Source organism: Salvelinus fontinalis, chromosome 8 (genome assembly GCF_029448725.1).
Source record: "Salvelinus fontinalis isolate EN_2023a chromosome 8, ASM2944872v1, whole genome shotgun sequence".
NCBI lineage: Eukaryota > Metazoa > Chordata > Actinopteri > Salmoniformes > Salmonidae > Salvelinus > Salvelinus fontinalis.
In genome coordinates this window covers 8,116,156-8,135,675 of record NC_074672.1, presented here as the reverse complement: position 1 = coordinate 8,135,675, position 19,520 = coordinate 8,116,156, and the positions used below count along the sequence as shown (strand labels likewise).

General features: G+C 43.4%; 1 protein-coding gene across 1 annotated transcript in view; it reads left to right on the top strand.

The window, feature by feature from the left end:
• LOC129860458 (mitochondrial carrier homolog 1-like) overlaps positions 1 to 18,995 on the top strand; it is a 28,018-nt gene extending 9,023 nt beyond the window's left edge. The window contains exons 6-12 of the mRNA XM_055930854.1: positions 3,689 to 3,740; positions 4,137 to 4,196; positions 10,174 to 10,267; positions 14,204 to 14,251; positions 14,456 to 14,523; positions 15,138 to 15,213; positions 15,400 to 18,995. Of these exons, the coding sequence (XP_055786829.1) occupies positions 3,689 to 3,740; positions 4,137 to 4,196; positions 10,174 to 10,267; positions 14,204 to 14,251; positions 14,456 to 14,523; positions 15,138 to 15,213; positions 15,400 to 15,474 (473 nt within the window). The 3' untranslated portion in view covers positions 15,475 to 18,995. The remainder of the gene's footprint in view (positions 1 to 3,688; positions 3,741 to 4,136; positions 4,197 to 10,173; positions 10,268 to 14,203; positions 14,252 to 14,455; positions 14,524 to 15,137; positions 15,214 to 15,399) is intronic.
• The last annotated feature ends 525 nt before the right edge of the window (positions 18,996 to 19,520 follow it).

The following is a 19,520-nucleotide window of genomic DNA, read 5'->3' as shown; positions in this document are numbered from 1 at the left end:
ACCCCACAAAACATGCCACGAGGTTTCTTCACAGTCCTCAAGTCCAGAACAGACTTTGGGAGGCGCACAGTACTACATAGAGCCATGACTACATGGAACTCTATTCCACATCAAGTAACAGATGCAAGCAGTAAAATTAGATTTAAAAAAACAAACAGATAAAAATAAACCTTATGGAACAGCGGGGACTGTGAGGCAACACAAACATAGGCACAGTCACATGCATACACATACATGATAACATATGCAGTATACACACACATGGATTTTGTACTTTAGATATGTGGTGGGGTAGGAGCCTGAGGGCTGTGTTGTGAATGTATTGTACTGTTTTTCAAATGTTATTAGCTGCCTTCATTTTGCTGGACCCCAGGAAGAGTACATGCTGCCTTGGCAGCAGATAATGGGGATCAATCATAAATACAAATACAAATCACACATCGTTGTTATTTGCATAGTTAGCCTCGGGTTAATGTTGCAATTCTTTAGCCATTCTTGAACTTGCTACCAAAAACAAGCTACATATGCACCAAAACAAATGATCTAATGATTGTCTCTTTGCAGCAAAATATGCCGAACTGGGATGGTTGTATCCCCCATATACAGTATATAACATTCTATTGGTTGCAATGTATAATAATTTAAATAAAGTTTTGAATCCGGTGTCATTTTGTGTATCAGTTCATAAACCATGTGCATAGAATCGGTACATCGAATCTCTTCCCAACTATTTTGCAATCTATATGGCACAGCTGTCATTTTTCTGGTCCTTAAATGAAACTGGTCTACTTTTTTATTCATCACAATTTTCTTGAACCAATTTTGGTCGTTAATGAGGATCGGACCCTTTTTTTCAGTCTCCGCCTAAAATGACATACCCAAATCTAACTGCCTGTAGCTCAGGACCTGAAGCAAAGATATGCATATTCTTGATACCATTTGAAAGGAAACACTGAAGTTTGTGGAAATGTGAAATTAACCCAGTTCCTACATTTGAATATACAAATTAATTTTATCAAACAAAACTAACTACATTTTTATCTCTGGGACTCTCAGGATGACAAATTAGAGCAAGATTACTGAATGTAACTACATTATTTACCTCCAGAGCTGAATGTATCATTTTATTGTTGTGCACTTTCCTCAAACAATAGCATGGTATTTTTTCACTGTAATAGCTACTACAATTTAAGCACATATGTCCTTACAACGACATTCTAGTCACGTTAGTGCACGTTAGCAACAACCGTCCCGGTGTAGAGACATCGATCCCGAAGAGGTTAATGCAGGGCCGACAGACAAGGTCTTAACTTTTTGCCTCTTCCATTTTTGCGGCAATGCTGCAATTAGTTGGCAGTGGTGTAAAGTACTTAAGTAAAAATACTTTAAAGTACTACCGAAGTATTTTTGGGGGGTATCTGTACTTTACTATTTATATTTTTACAAATTTGTATTTTTACTTCACTACATTCCTAAAGATAATAATGTATTTTTTACTCCATTCATTTTCCCTGAAACTCAAAAGTACTCGTTACGTTTTGAATGGCTAGCATGAAAATGGTCCAGTTCACGCACTTATCAAGAGAACATCCCTGCTCGTCCCTATTGCCTCTGATCTGGCAGACTCACTAAACACAAATTCTTTGTTTGTGTTTAGTCCCTGTGCCCAAGGAAGCGAAGGTAACCTGCCTAAATGATTACCACCCTGTAGCACTCGCGTCGGTAACCATGACGTGCTTTGAAAGGCTGGTCATGGCTCACATCAACAGCATCCTCCTGGATACCCTAGACCCACTTCAATTTGCTTACCGCCCCAACAGATCCACAGATGACGCATTCTCAATCGCGCTTCACACTTCCCTTTCCCACCTGGACACAAGGAACACCAATGTCAGAATGCTGTTCATTGACTACAGCTCAGCGTTCAACACCATAGTGCCCACGAAGCTAATCACTAAGCTAAGGACCCTGGGACTAAACACCTCCCTCTGCAACTGGATCCTGGACTTCCTGATGGGCTGCTCCCAGGTGGTAAGGGTAGGCAACATCACATCTGGCACGCTGATCCTCAACACTGGGGCCCTTCAGGGGTGTGTACTTAGTCCCCTCCTGTACTCCCTGCTCACCCACCACTGCATGGCCAAACACGACTCCAACACCATCATTAAGTTTGCTGACGACACAACAGTGGTATGCCTGATCGCCGACAACTTTGAGACAGCCTATAGGGAGGAGGTCAGAGAACTGGCAGTGTGGTGCCAGGACAACAACCTCTCCCTCAATGTGAGGCAAGACAAAGGAGCTGATTGCGGACTCCAGGAAAAGGAGGACTGACCAAGGCCCCATTAACATCGACGGGGCTGTAGTGGAGCGGGTCGAGAGTTTTAAGTTCCTTGATGTCCACATCACCAACAAACTATCATGGTCCAAACACACCAAGACAGTTGTGAAGAGGGCACAACGACACCTTTTCCCCCTCAGGAGACTGAAAAGATTTGGCTAAGGGTCCCCAGAGCCTCAAAAAGTTATACTGCTGCCCTATTGAGAGCATCCTGACTGGTTGCATTACTGCCTGGTATGGCAACTACTCGGCCTCCGACTGCAAGGCACTACAGAGGGCAGTGTGTACGGCCCAGGGGCCAAGCTTCCTGCCATCCAGGACATCTATACCAGGCGGTGTCAGAGGAAAGCCCTAAAAATTGTCACAGACTCCAGCCACCCGAGTCATAGACTGTTTTCTCTGCTACCGCACGGCAAGTGGTACCGGAGCGCCAAGTCTAGGTCCAAGAGACTTCTAAACAGCTTCTACCCCCAAACCATAAGACTCCTGCCTGAACATTTAATCAAATCGCTACCCAGACTATTTGCATTGCCCCCCCCCCCCCCCCCCCCCCAACTTTTACACCGCTGCTACTCTCTGTTGTCATCATCTATGCATAGTCACTTTAATAAATATCTACATGTACATATTACCTCAACTAACCGGTGCCCCCAGGACATTGACTCTGTACCGATAACCCCTGTATATAGTCTCGCTATTGGTATTTTACTGTTGCTCTTTAATGACTTCTTACTTTTATTTCTTGTTCTTATCCGTATTTTATTTTTGAAACTGCATTGTTGGTTCGGGGCTCGTGAGTAAAGCATTTCACTGTGAGGTTGTTATGCTGTTCTATTCGGTGCGTGTGACTAATCCAGTTGGATTTGATTGGTTCGCTGTTGTACATACAGTACGCGATCACTCACTCTCTCCCTGTTGCTTGGGCGTATGTTGATTTGTTGATTTTCGAGGCTTCATTTAAACTTTGTTGTCTGGTTTCTACATATAACCACATTTTTGTCAGTACAAAACAGAGCTCCTCACTCCCCATCTGTCCTGCCGGTTCACGCGTGCTCCTCCTTTTATGGTTATTATATCAGCAGTTGTGCATAACAGCGTTTCCACTGCAATTGTCACATAATTAATTCGGATATTTTGCTGACAAATTTGCCGTTTCCATCAGGCCTGCCTTGAGTTTTTTTCCTAATTCATCCGCATGCGTTTGTTGGATGGAAACCTGGTTAGTGTAGCTTTCTAGTAGCAGTTATCTTCAGATTGTTATTTGTTAGCTCTCAGATTGGGTTTCTTTTGTGATGTCCTGCAGATAACACTGTCTGGTCCCCTGATGTTGTGCTCCTGTTTTTCCAGTGATCTCAGTGCGATGCATGGCTCAGTTTGTGGGGAGAGAAGACAAGTACAGGTAAGGTGTGACACGTGCAGCATACCTCAGATTCTGACCGCAAATGAACAAAGGGAGTTGTTGACTTGACTCGGTTACCTTCCAGTTTCTCAGTGTGTCAAGAGTGTCATGGTAGTTCACCTAACACTTGGCATGCATGTCATAATCGAGAAGAAAGTGTCCATTTCATTACTGCAACTTCATGACTCCATTGACAGTGACATGGTACAATACAGAATGTTTATGCAAAAGAAATCTTAGCGGTCTACATTAGTTGAAGTAATGGAATGGATATTTTAGTTTAATTAGAGGCACTCAGAGGTTCTGAACGCGTAGTTGTAAAAGATGAACACTTGGGTGATTCGTGTTTCATTTGAAGTTTTCATCTTGGGTTTCCTCTGGGATTGACTTTGACAGGGGGCTGTTCGGCTGCATCACGAGAATCTTCAACGATGAGGGCGTTGGGGGATTCTTTGTGTAAGTAATGCTTTTTTTTATTCCACTTTGTTAAACATATTTATATTCTTACCAGTCAGACTTTGTAAGTAGGAGAAGTGAGACATTCTTTGTCATTAAGTGTAATTCTTACTGACGTCATCACCCTAATGGTAGTGGGAATCTCCTAGTTTGGTGTAGCACAGTGGTCGCCAACCTTTTTCAGAGTCAAGATCACTTTCTGAGTCAGAATGCAAGCTGAGATCTACCGCTCTGATTGTTTATTAACATGACTTAAAAAACGTTAGCCTATGCAACATTAACCAATTAAAAACAGTACTGTAGCAATGAGGTTTGTGCAGTAAGCTATAGGCCCAATACATTATCACCACAGACTGGCTTTGCTTGAATTTACCTGCCAATGTATTGTTGTTCGGGACATTTAAAAATATATATATTTCAAAATTTGAGTTAGGCTATATGATCACACCGGTAATAGATCCATTGTTGTATTACTTGTGAGGCACAGCTGAGTGAGCATACATTTAAGTAATTTGCTTTTTATTTTACTGAGCTGATGGTGCCTGCATCTGAAGGTCAGTCTCAGTGGAGAGAGAGAGCCACAGACTGAGGGTCTGTCTCTCAACATCCCTCCACTCTCCCTTTCCTCCACTGACTAAAAAGGGGCACCATTCCGCTTCACGTTAATGATATCATGTCACCGTGTAGGATTTTGGGTCAATTAACCTTGTCGGAGTGGGCGCCCTGATTCTAGTTTGTGAGCTAGGCAGGCTACTGCGAGGGAATCTATCAAATAGCGCACCTCCAACTTTCTACAGTACTAATGCAATTAGTCAGACAAGCTAGAACCGCCACTGTCTAGACATACCACTGCCACACCTTCGTTTAGTGGGTGAATAGTAGCATGCTTTTCTCATGCTTAAATTCAAGGTCAGAGAATGCATAGAGAGAGTGCATAAAAAGGGAATTACTTTACATTTACGCGCACTTTACTTTGGTCGGAATTGTGGCCTAGACATCTGCTGCAGAGAGACGAGAAAGCATGAGAAAAATTGTTTTGATCAGTTACGGAACTAAAAGTCCTGAAAACATGCTGGCTCACTATTTAAAAATAAGATGTAGAACAAGCTATAGGATGACAAATACCAGAGTTTTGCCGCAGGTGCAGTCGACTAGCGCTAGCTAATGCCAAAAATACTACACTGAACAAAAATATAAATGCACCATGTAAAGTGTTGGTTTCATGAGCTGAAATAAAAAAATCCCTGAAATATTACATATGCACAGCTTATTTCTCTCACGTTGTGTGCACACGCATGTATTTACATCCCTGTTAGTGAGCATTTCTCCTTTGTCAATATAATCCAGCCACCTGACGGGTGTGGCATATCAAGAACCAGATTAAACAAGCAGATTGATCATTACACAGGTGCACCCTGTTCTGGTGACAATAAAAGGCCACTTAAAAATGTGTCGTTTTGTCATGAAACACAATGCCACAGATGTATCAAGAGCGTGCAATTGGCATGCAGACTGAAGGAATGTCCACCAGAGCTGTTGCCAGAGAATTGCATGTTCATTTCTCTACCATAAGCCACCTCCAACATTGTTTTAGAGAATTTGTAATACAGCCCTTTTGTGTGTGAAATCTTATTCTGATTGGCTGGGCTTGGCTCCCCAGTTGGTGGGCCTATGCCCTCCCAGGCCTGCTCATGGCTGCACCCCTGCCCAGTCATGTTAAATCCATAGATTAAGGCCTAATTTATTTATTTCAATTGACTGATTTCCTTATATGGTCTGTAACTCAGTAACATCTTTGAAATTGTTTATATTTTTGTTCAGTATGTGCCTTCAGAAAGTATTCATACCCCTTGACTTATTCCAAATGTTGTTGTTACATACTGAATTCAATCAATTTTTTTTATCTCACCTGTCTACACACAATGCCCAATTACATTTTTACATTTACATTACATTTAAGTCATTTAGCAGACGCTCTTATCCAGAGCGACTTACAAATTGGTGCATTCACCTTATGATATCCAGTGGAACAACCACTTTACAATAGTGCATCTAACTCTTTTAAGGGGGGGGGGGGGGGGGTTAGAAGGATTACTTTATCTTATCCTAGGTATTCCTTAAAGAGGTGGGGTTTCAGGTGTCTCCGGAAGGTGGTGATTGACTCCGCTGACCTGGCGTCGTGAGGGAGTTTGTTCCACCATTGGGGTGCCAGAGCAGCGAACAGTTTTGACTGGGCTGAGCGGGAACTGTACTTCCTCAGAGGTAGGGAAGCGAGCAGGCCAGAGGTGGATGAACGCAGTGCCCTTGTTTGGGTGTAGGGCCTGATCAGAGCCTGAAGGTACGGAGGTGCCGTTCCCCTCACAGCTCCGTAGGCAAGCACCATGGTCTTGTAGCGGATGCGAGCTTCAACTGGAAGCTAGTGGAGAGAGCGGAGGAGCGGGGTGACGTGAGAGAACTTGGGAAAGTTGAACACCAGACGGGCTGTGGCGTTCTGGATGAGTTGTAGGGGTTTAATGGCACAGGCAGGGAGCCCAGCCAACAGCGAGTTGCAGTAATCCAGACGGGAGATGACAAGTGCCTGGATTAGGACCTGCGCCGCTTCCTGCGTGAGGCAGGGTCGTACTCTGCGAATGTTGTAGAGCATGAACCTACAGGAACGGGTCACCGCCTTGATGTTAGTTGAGAACGACAGGGTGTTGTCCAGGATCACGCCAAGGTTCTTAGCACTCTGGGAGGAGGACACAATGGAGTTGTCAACCGTGATGGCGAGATCATGGAACGGGCAGTCCTTCCCCGGGAGGAAGAGCAGCTCCGTCTTGCCGAGGTTCAGCTTGAGGTGGTGATCCGTCATCCACACTGATATGTCTGCCAGACATGCAGAGATGCGATTCACCACCTGGTTATCAGAGGGGGGAAAGGAGAAGATTAATTGTGTGTCGTCTGCATAGCAATGATAGGAGAGACCATGTGAGGATATGACAGAGCCAAGTGACTTGGTGTATAGCGAGAATAGGAGAGGGCCTAGAACAGAGCCCTGGGGGACACCAGTGGTGAGAGCACGTGGTGCGGAGACAGATTCTCGCCACGCCACCTGGTAGGAGCGACCTGTCAGGTAGGACGCAATCCAAGCGTGGGCCGCGCCGGAGATGCCCAGCTCGGAGAGGGTGGAGAGGAGGATCTGATGGTTCACAGTATCAAAGGCAGCCGATAGGTCTAGAAGGATGAGAGCAGAGGAGAGAGAGTTAGCTTTAGCAGTGCGGAGCGCCTCCGTGACACAGAGAAGAGCAGTCTCAGTTGAATGACTAGTCTTGAAACCTGACTGATTTGGATCAAGAAGATCATTCTGAGAGAGATAGCAGGAGAGCTGTCCAAGGACGGCACGTTCAAGAGTTTTGGAGAGAAAAGAAAGAAGGGATACTGGTCTGTAGTTGTTGACATCGGAGGGATCGAGTGTAGGTTTTTTCAGAAGGGGTGCAACTCTCGCTCTCTTGAAGACGGAAGGGACGTAGCCAGCGGTCAAGGATGAGTTGATGAGCGAGGTGAGGTAAGGGAGAAGGTCTCCGGAAATGGTCTGGAGAAGAGAGGAGGGGATAGGGTCAAGCGGGCAGGTTGTTGGGCGGCCGGCCGTCACAAGACGCGAGATTTCATCTGGAGAGAGAGGGGAGAAAGAGGTCAAAGCACAGGGTAGGGCAGTGTGAGCAGAACCAGCGGTGTCGTTTGACTTAGCAAACGAGGATCGGATGTCGTCGACCTTCTTTTCAAAATGGTTGACGAAGTCATCAGCAGAGAGGGAGGAGGGGGAGGAGGATTCAGGAGGGAGGAGAAGGTGGCAAAGAGCTTCCTAGGGTTAGAGGCAGATGCTTGGAATTTAGAGTGGTAGAAATTGGCTTTAGCAGCAGAGACAGAAGAGGAGAATGTAGAGAGGAGGGAGTGAAAGGATGCCAGGTCCGCAGGGAGGCGAGTTTTCCTCCATTTCCGCTCGGCTGCCCGGAGCCCTGTTCTGTGAGCTCGCAATGAGTCGTCGAGCCACGGAGCAGGAGGGGAGGACCGAGCCGGCCTGGAGGATAGGGGACATAGAGAGTCAAAGGATGCAGAAAGGGAGTTGAGGAGGCAGAATCAGGAGATAGGTTGGAGAAGGTTTGAGCATAGGGAAGAGATGATAGGATGGAAGAGGAGAGAGTAGCGGGGGAGAGAGAGCGAAGGTTGGGACGGCGCGATACCATCCGAGTAGGGGCAGTGTGGGAAGTGTTGGATGAGAGCGAGAGGGAAAAGGATACAAGGTAGTGGTCGGAGACTTATAAATCCAATAATGAAAACATGTTTTTAGAAACGTTTTCGCATTTATTGAAAATGAAATACAGAAATATTATATTTACATAAGTATTCAAACCCCTGAATCAATACATGTTAGAACCAACTTTTGGCATTGATTACAGCTGTGAGTATTTCTGGATAAGTGTCTGGAGCTTTGCACACCTGGATTGTACAATATTTGCAAATTGTTTTATTTTTCGAGCTCTGTCAAGTTGGTTGTTGATCATTACTAGACAGACATTTTCACACCTTGCCATAGATTTTCAAGACGATTTTAGTCAAAACTGTATCTAGGCCACTTAGTAACATCCCTGCTGAAAGGGGAATTTGTCTCCCAGTTTCTGTTGGAAAGCAGACTGAACCAGGTTTTCCTCTAGGATTTTGCCTATGCTTATGTATATTCCTTTTGTTTTTATCCCCCCAAAAAACTCCCTAGTCCTTGCCAGTGACAAGCATACCCATAACATGATGCAACCACCACGCTTGAAAATATGAAGAGTGGTACTCAGTGATGTGTTGTGTTTTTACCCAAACATAACGCTTTGTATTCAGGACATAAAGGTAATGTCTTTGCCAATTGTTTTGCAGTTTTACTTTAGTGCCTTATTGCAAACAGGTTTTATGTTTTGGAAAATTTCTCTGTACAATCTTCCTTCTTTTCACTCTTTCATTTAGGTTAGTATTGTGGAGTAACTACAATGTTGTCTCCTATTACAGCCATTACACTCTGTAACTGTTTTAAAGTCACCATTGGCCTCATGGTGAAATCCCTGAGCGGTTTCCTTCCTCTCCGGCAACTAAGTTAGGAAGGCCGGCTGTATCTTTCTAGTGACTGGGTGTGTTGATACACCACCCAAAGTGTAATTAATAACTTCACCATGCTCAAAGGGATATTTATTTATATATTTATTTATTTTTACACATCTACCAAAAGTTGCCCTTTACGAGGCATTGGAAAACCTCCCTTTTCTTTGTGGTTGAATCTGTGTTTGAAATTCACTGCTCCACTGAGTGACCTTACAGATAATTCTATATGTGGGGTACAGAGATGAGGTAATCATACAAAGATCTTGTTAAACGCTATTATTGCACACAGAGTGAGTCCTTGCAACTTATTATGTGAATTGTTAAGGAAATTTGTACTCCTGAACATATTTAGGCTTGCCATAACAAAGGGGTTGAATACTTATTGACTCAATATGTTTCAGACTTTAATTTTGTATTACTTTAAAACAATTCTAAAAACATAATTCCATCAGGGTACAGACATCCCAAGTATTCCGGATAGCACTGACCACCAAACAGCAATCTCTTCCTGGTACACACTTGCATTAAAGGGTGACTACACCCATAATCGACATTTTCAACAACAAAAAATCCCCAGACCTCAGAAATTGTCTCCTGATGTGATTGGTCTCCTGATTCTAAGTCAATTGTTGTGGACTTAGAACTTCAAATGTTTTGCTTTTTAGCAAAAACCTGGAAACACTGAAATCTGGATAAACGGAATTTGTGAAAAAATAAACGGAATCAGACAAAAAATAAAACAGATTTTATAGGGCCCTAGGTAAGAATAAATATTCCTGGTTCAAAACCATTGACATTGTTTTGATCTGTACTGTATTTATGTCCTTTCCCCTTATTGGACGCTTTATGTTTGCAGGGGGGTTGTGCCCCATGTCCTAGGGGAGATCATCTTTCTGTGGTGTTGTAACCTCCTGGCCCACTTCATCAACACCTACGCCGTGGACGACAATGTAAGCACGGTACATACACCTCTAAGCACTGATCTAAGATCAGCGGTCACTATAATAACCTAAGTGAGACAACACATCTCTGTTGAAGTTGTAGATACTTTACGAAGCCATTTTTATTTCACCTTTATTTAACTAGGCAAGTTCTTATTTACAATGACGGCCTACCCCGGCCAACGCTGGGCCAATTGTGCTCCACCCTATGGGATTCCCAATCATGGCCGGTTGTGATACAGGCTAGAATCGAACCAGGGTCTGTAGTGACGCTTCTAGCACTGAGATGCAGTGCCTTAGACCGCTGCACCACTTGGGAGCCCCATGAGGGCAGGAAGAATACAATAATCTACTTGTTTTGTTACCAACTCTTGAATAACAGGAAAATAAACCTGGAAACAAATTGTAGTTCATCCTTGGTTCAGCACTGGACATGAGTTTCATAGATAAAGTCAGAAAAAAGTCAGCAATGTATTCTTTGTACTTTTTCTTTAATGATACCCATTACATAGGAATAGTACAAAAAATATCTAAATATACATTAGGATCCCCATTAGGCGGATCCCCAATGGAGACAACTAGTTTTACTCGGGTCCGACACAACAAAAAAAAACATTACAGACAAAAGACTGTAAAATCGACATACATTTTGTGTGCATCTATCAGTTACACATACATGTCTGTACATACACAAAACAACTAGGTCACATGGTGGGAAATGCTTGTGCCGTGAGGTGTTGCTTTATTTGTTTTGTTGAACCCAGGTTTGCTGTTCACTTGCTTTATTTGTTTTGTTGAACCCAGGTTTGCTGTTCCCTTGCTTTATTTGTTTTGTTGAACCCAGGTTTGCTGTTCACTTGCTTTATTTGTTTTGTTGAACCCAGGTTTGCTGTTCACTTGCTTTATTTGTTTTGTTGAACCCAGGTATGCTGTTCACTTGCTTTATTTGTTTTGTTGAACCCAGGTTTGCTGTTCACTTGCTTTATTTGTTTTGTTGAACCCAGGTTTGCTGTTCACTTGCTTTATTTGTTTTGTTGAACCCAGGTTTGCTGTTCACTTGCTTTATTTGTTTTGTTGAACCCAGGTTTGCTGTTCACTTGCACTATATGAGATGGGAGTTCCATGCACTCATTTCTTATAAAAACAGGAAGTGGTGCAGTCTTTCTCAACTCTTAGCCAAGAGAGACTGGCATAGTATTAATATTAGCCCTGTAGCTCTTTTCTGGGCCAGCTGCAGTTTTACTAGGTTTTTCTTTGCAGCACTTGACCATGTGAATGGACAATAATCAAGATAAGATAAAACTAGAGATTACAGGACGTGTGGTGTCAAAAAAGCAGAGCATGTCTTTATTAGGGACATACCTCTCCCCCATCTTTACAACCATTGAATCTACAGTGCCTTCGGGAAGTATTCAGACCCCTTGACCTTTTTCAAAATAAAAAACAGAAATATTTACATTAGTATTAAGGTGCATCCTGTTTCCATTGATCATCCTTGAGTTGTTTCTACAACTTGATTGGAGTCCACCTGTGGTAAATTGATTGGATATGATTTGGAAAGGCACATACCTGTTTATATAAAGTCCCACAGTTGACAGTGCATGTCAGAGCAAAAACCAAGCCATGAGGTTGAAGGAATTGTCCGTAGACTTCCGAGACAGGATTGTGTCGAGGCACAGATCTGGGGAAGGGTACCAAAAAAGGTCCCCAAGAACACAGTGGCCTCCATCATTGTTAAATGGAAGAAGTTTGGAACCACCAAGCACCTTCCTAGAGCTGGCCGCACGGCCAAACTTGGCAATCGGGGGAGAAGGGCTTTGGTCAGGGATGTGACCAACAATCCGATGGTCTCTCTGACAGAGCTCCAGAGTTCCTTTGTGGAGATGGGAGAAGCTTCCAGGACAACCATCTCTGCAGCACTCCACCAATCAGGCCTTTATGGTAGTGTGGCCAGATGAAAGCCACTCCTCAGTAAAAGGAACATGACAGCCCGCTTGGAGTTCACCTAAAGGACTCGCAGACCATGAGAAACAAGATTCTCTGGTCTGATAAAACCAAGATTGAACTCTTTGGCCTGAATGCCAAGCTCACGTCTGGAGGAAACCTGGCCTAGACTTTAACCTGATAAAATATCGCTGGAGAGACCTGAAAATAGCTGTGCAGCGATGCTCCCCATCCAACCTGACAGAGCTTTAGAGGATCTGCAGAGAAGAATGGGAGAAACTCCCCAAATATAGAGGTGTGCCAAGCCTGTAGCGTCATACAGTCTTGAGTCTTCTTGGGTAATAGCTGCCAAAGGTGCTTTAACAAAGTACTAAGTAAAGGGTCTGAATGCTTATGTAAATGTCATATTTACGTTTTAAGCTACGAACACTCTGGCAGCTTTCATGGCTGAGAAGTTATTTCCTCTTCTGGCGCACAGCTTCAGGATAGTCCTTGTTGAGGAAGATGTCGGTTCCTCTCAAGTTCTTGGCTCTTTCCAGAACAACTACCTTGTTCTTAAACCTCAGGAACTTGACCACTATCTGCCTGGGCCTGTCACCTGGGCCGGTGGTGAGTTTTCCAGTCCCGTGGGCGCACTCCACCTCAATCTTGCTGTGGTCCATCTTCAGTTTCTCCAAGATCATTTCCCTCACTTTGTCCTCAGACTCTGCAATTCCGTCCACAACAATCTTGTTCCTCCTTGATTGTCCCTCGAGATAATCTGATTTCTCTGTCATTGTTGTCATGGATTCACATACAGAACTGATGTTCTCCCTCAGTGACTTACAGATTGCTGTCATCTTGCCGTTCTCCTGTTTAAACTTAATGAACTGACCCTGGGGAAACTGTAAACTGTTCTTCAGGTCCTGGACCTCTCTGGTCAGGTCAACCATTTGTTTTATTAGTCGACTCCACCCGTATTTTGACACAACACTTGAATCTATTTTCTTGTTGTAAAAAATGCATATAGAATGATTTTTGTTCGTTTAAAATAACCTTCACCTGTAATAACGAGACACCACCGTCGTCAACGGTACTCCCACCGGCTTCAGTCTTTGTCATGTTACCAACGTAGGCTACGCTGTTGCTCCTCGCAGTTCCAGTCAGGGCAGGTCGCAGGGAAGATGACAGCCACAAGCCCGGGACAATCTGTGACAGCCACAAATCTGACAATCTGTCCCAGCTAGCCCCCAAGCCCTCAAGAAAACCCAGCTAGCTTGATAGGCAGTTAGCAGCTAGGCTAGATGCCACGCCAAGCAGCTCCTCAGACCCATGTTTGGCAGGATCCCTGGACAGATAGCAGCGGTCCCAGCAACTGATGCCAACCGCGTCATGGGATCCAAACTCAAAAGGTAGCTAGCTAGTAACCAAGCTTTTTCAATAGAACACTTTTTCAGAGACTTTCAAAACTTTCCAAAACAACAAACAGAGCTGTCCCGCGTTCAACAGGAAGCGGGTTTAGCTAGAGAGCACCAGAGATGAGCTAGGTAGTCATTCAAAAATCATGTTAAACACTATTATGTTGGTTATCTACAGTGTTCCGTCATGAAAATTCTGTTTTCCAGCACATGATCTCTCAGATCGTATATTATGTTTAAAATGAATGTGCACATATGCACAATGAGTATGAGGTTGGTACTGGAGGGTGATGGTCCATGGTTCAAGGCCTCCCTTGGATCCGTCTGAGGCAGGGTCTGGTAAACCCAGTGACAATGGGGTACAAGGTAGGGGTTGATACTTGGCAGTTCAACACTGGGCTGGATGATCTGGTAAATCCAGCAATGACTGGGTAGCCAGTTTGCATCTGGTCTCTCAACACCGGTTCAATATCTAGCAGATCAGGGCAGATGACCCAGAGCCAGTCATCAGAAGAGATCATGTGTTGGAAAACAGTGGTTTTGTGCACAGAACTTGTGCACACAATTATTTTGTAAATGCTTCCCTTCTCACACGTTTCTGCAGTTCAGCCAAGCCCCAGCAGTGAGAAGCTACACCAAGTTTGTGATGGGGGTAAGTTCAGCTGCACAACCTCTACATGTCTTTGTACACATTTTTCTGAAACTGAAATGTGGTGAGGATATTTTGAATATTTTGTATCCCTAGGTTATCTCTAAAAGCCTCCTCCTTTTACTTTGTTTATCCGATGGCGTTGCAACTCCAGCACTTGTGTCCACCTTATTTCCCCATGTTTGATCTCCCTACCCCTGTCTCCAGATTGCAGTGAGTGTGTTGACGTACCCATTTATGCTGGTGGCAGACCTGATGGCAGTTAACAACTGTGGGTAAGGCTGGGATCACACGCACGTTTTTTTTGTCTGTTTAAAACAGTTCAAATGTTTTAAACTCCAGACTACCTACTCTACAAAAACGTGCATGCTTTGGAGGAGACGTGCCCCAAATGCGAGTGCACCATTGAAAACAATGGAGAAAATTACGCAGGCGCTTTTGAAAAGTGTGTCCAGTTGTATCCCATCTAACAGATCTCACCTGTCTACAGAACATGCATTGTGGTCTCAACCACTCCATCTTGCCTATGTGGATAGGAGGAAGACTCATATGAAACTGGCTATAGGCTATGGTGCTTTACCAACCTTCATCAGGACAAATGGGTGCATTGTGGCCCATTCTATTTCCAGTTTACGAAACAATAATATACAGTTACATATATAAAACAAACTGTCTGTTACCTGTACTTAACTGTCGTATAGCTGGTGCCATTTGAGAATAGTCATAATGGTGTATCTGTCACGACTTTCATATCAAGTCAAAGTATAGACTTGATATATCACAAAATAATAGGATACAGTTTAAATGTATTTGTTTGAGAGACAAAATAACATGAAGTGTTAGCTTGTGGGTTCAGCTTATAATGGATCTCCGTCTTGTGTGTTCACAGGTTGGTGGCTGGTCTTCCCCCTAACTCTCCCATCTTTAAGTCCTGGATCCACTGTTGGGCTCATCTGAGCCACGAGGTACAGTCACACTCATTCAGCTGGAGCAAATGGAACACACTCGTGTGTGTGTGTGTGTGTGTGTGTGTGTGTGTGTGTGTGTGTGTGTGTGTGTGTGTGTGTGTGTGTGTGTGTGTGTGTGTGTCATGTCATTGTTTTCTCTGGTAGTGCATGTCTGAAACGGTCTTTTTGTTTCTCACCCATTAGGGCCATCTCTTCCGAGGATCCAGCTTCTTTTATCGCCGCGTGCCTGTGACAGGGATGGCTTTGACTGAGGAGTGATGTCATCAACCACCGCACAACCTGTGCCACTGTTCTCCCTCCTAACCGGTACCTCAGTGAGACCAATGTTCAACCGCCCCCTCACCTTAAACCCCCCAGCGGATAAAGCCGGAGCAGCATGTTATCATTGGGCTAGGTGTTTTACTGAAGTAGTTACTTTCAAATGAAGAGTTTTGTTAATCTTGTTTTTAATCTAAATAATAATGTAGCCACTCAAAAGTAAGAGGTCGGAGGAGTGAGACTTAATGTGAACAAATCAAAATTATATCCAATATATTTTGTCTTGGTTGAATGCTGAGGGTATAATCTCCTTTTACTATACCAGCAAAGTTGCACTATTTTTTTATTTATTTGAATCTATCACTTAATTTTGCTATATTTATAGGACACAGTTTAATTAAGTTCTATGTAGGCTTTAAAATTGGATAGTTGATTTCCATCTATTGAAAAACTGCCAAATGTTTATTTTTCAAAGGGTCTTCCTAGTAGCATGATAAGTGGTTGCATTCGAAAGTGCTCATTTGCCTCCTATCAGAAGTGCTTTAACTAACAATTATACCTATTTACAAACACCATAATCCCACAAAAACTGGAGTGCTCTCTAGTGATGCACCGATATGACATTTTTGTCCGATACCGATATCCAATATTTTCCTTGCCCCCAAAAAACGGCACCGATAACAGATATATACAATTTTAGCGGCCTTTTAAGCATTCTAGACAGTTAAATAGTTAACACACACACATGGACGCAACAGACTAAGGCACTGCATCTCAGTGCAAGAGGCGTCACTACAGTCCGTGGTTCAAATCCAGGCTGTATCACATCCGGCCGTGATTGGGAGTCCCATAGAGCGGCGCACAATTGGCCCAGCATCGCCCGGGCCATCATTGTAAATAAGAATTTGTTAATTGACTTGCCTATTTAAATAAAGGTTAGACATACAAACACACCACACTGACCAAAAAGTTATTTTGTTGGCATTTACATATGTCCCCATTACCAGTCAAACATAATCAAAACCTATTTATTTCACTTACAGTTGAAGTCGGAGGTTTACATACACCTTAGCCAAATACATTTTTCACAATTCCTGACATTTAATCCTAGTAAAAATTCCCTGTCTTAGGTCAGTTAGGATCACCACTTTATTTTAAGAATGTGAAATGTCAGAATAATAGAGAATTATTTCTTTCAGCTTTTATTTCTTTCATCACATTCCCAGTGGGTCAGAAGTTTACATACACTCAATTAGTATTTGGTAGCATTGCCTTTAAATTGTTTAACTTGAGTCAAACGTTTCGGGTAGCCTTCCACAAGCTTCCCACAATAAATTGGGTGAATTTTGGCCCATTCCTCCTGACAGAGCTGGTGTCTGTTTTCTAGGCCTCCTTGTTCGCACATGTTTTTTCAGTTCTGCAACAAATTTTCTATAGGATTGAGGTCAGTGCTTTGTGATGGCCACTCTAATACCTTGACTTTGTTGCCATTTTGCCTCAACTTTGGAAGTATGCCTGGGGTCATTGTCCATTTGGAAGACCCATTTGCAGCCAAGCTTTAACTTCCTGACTGATGTCTTGAGATGTTGCTTCAATATATCCACATCATTTTCCGTCCTCATGATGCCATCTATTTTGTGAAGTGCACCCGTCCTTCCTCTAGCAAACAGGACAACATGATGCTGCCACCCCCGTGCTTCACGGTTGGGATGGTGTTCTTCGACTTGCAATCCTCCCCCTTTTTCCTCCAAACATAACGATGATCAAACAGTTCTATTTTCGTTTCATCAGACCAGAGAACATTTCTCCAAAAAGTACGATCTTTGTCCCCATGTGCAGTTGCAAACCGTAGTCTGGCTTTTTGATGTCGGTTTTGGAGCAGTGGCTTCTTCCTTGCTGAGCGGCCTTTCAGGTTATGTCGATATAGGACTCGTTTTTACTGTGGATATAGATACTTTTGTACCTGTTTCCTCCAGCATCCTCACAAGGTCCTTTGCTGTTGTTCTGGGATTGATTTGCACTTTTCGCACCAAAATACGTTAATCTCTAGGAGACAGAATGCATCTCCTTCCTGAGCGGTATGACGGCTGCGTGGTCCCATGGTGTTTATACTTGCGTACAATTGTTTGTACAGATGAATGTGGTACCTTCATGCGTTTGGAAATTGTTCCCAAGGATGAAACAGACTTGTGGAGGTGTACAATTTATTTTCAGAGGTCTTGGCTGATTTCTTTTGATTTTCCCATGATGTCAAGCAAAAAGGCACTGAGTTTGAAGGTGGGCCTTGAAATACATCCACAGGTACACCTCCAATTGACTCAAATTATGTCAATTGGCCTATCAGAAACTTCTAAAGCCATGACATAATTTTCTGGAATTTTCCAAGCTGTTTAAAGGCAGTCAACTTAGTGTATGTAAACTTCTGACCCACTGGAATTGTGATACAGTGAATTATAAGTGAAATAATCTGTCTGTAAACAATTGTTGGGAAAATCATGTGTGTCATGCACAAAGTAGATGTCCTAACCGACTTGCCAAAGCTATAGTTTGTTAACAAGAAATTTGTGGAGTGGTTGAAAAACAAGTTTTAATGACTCCAACCTAAGTGTATGTAAACTTCCGACTTCAACTGTACTTGCTGTGCTGTTTCGTTGTTCAGTCATTTCATTCTCAGCCAGGATATCTATGGAACGCAGTTTGGGTCTTTGCGTGTCAAATAACACTATTTTACCAATCAGGACCTGAATACAACTGCATTTGTCAATATCACACATTTTGTGTTCTAATTTGTGTGACGTGATGGGTATGTTTGTGTTACCAGTGACAAAGAAATGCTAAATTACAGTGCCTTCAGAAAGTATTCACACGGCCTCCCGGGTGGCGCAGTGGTCTAGGGCACTGCATCGCAGTGCTAACTGCGCCACCAGAGTCTCTGCGTTCGCGCCCAGGCTCTGTCGCAGCCGGCCGCGACCGGGAGGTCCGTGGGGCGACGCACAATTGGCATAGCGTCGTCCGGGGTAGGGAGGGTTTGGCCGGTAGGGATATCCTTGTCTCATCGCGCTCCAGCGACTCCTGTGGCGGGCCGGGCGCAGTGCGCGCCAGCCAAGGGGGCCAGGTACACGGTGTTTCCTCCGACACATTGGTGCGGCTGGCTTCCGGGTTGGAGGCGCGCTGTGTTAAGAAGCAGTACGGCTGGTTGGGTTGTGCTTCGGAGGACGCATGGCTTTCGACCTTCGTCTCTCCCGAGCCCGTACGGGAGTTGTAGCAATGAGACAAGGTAGTAATTACTAGCGATTGGATACCACGAAAATTGGGGAGAAAATGGGATAAAATTTTTAAAAAAAAAATTAAAAATAGAAAGTATTCACACCCTTTTGACTTTTTCCACATTTTGTGTTACAGCCTTAATTAAAAATTTATAATTCTGTCACTGACCTACCTACATATAATACCCCATAAAGTCAAAGTGGGGTAATGTGTTTTGAAATGTTTACTCATTAATAAAAATTGAAAAACTGAAATGTCATGAGTCAATAAGTATTCAACCCCTTTGTTATGGCAAGCCTAAATAAGTTCAGGAGAAAACATTTGCTTAACAAGTGACATAAGTTCCATGGACCCACATACAGATAATTGTAAGATACCTCAGTCAAGCATTGAATTTCAAACACAGATTCAACCACAAAGACCAGGGAGGTTTTCCAATGCCTCGCAAAGAAGGGCACCTATTGCTAGATGGGTAAAAAAAAAAAGTAGACATTGAATATCCCTTTGAGCATGGTGACGTTACTAATTGCACTTTGGGTGTATTGATACACCATCCAGTCACTACAAAGATAGAGGCGTCATTCCTTACTCAGTTGCCGGAGAGGAAGGAAACCTCTCAGGGATTAAAACAGAGTTTAATGGAAAAAACTGTGAGATAATGTCTAGATGTTTTTTTGTAGTGGAGATGAAGTTCATAAATTGCCTGGCTGGTCTGATAACAGTGGATTGCACAGTCAGACCGATAATAGTAAATAGGCATTTTAACTTCATATTTAGCT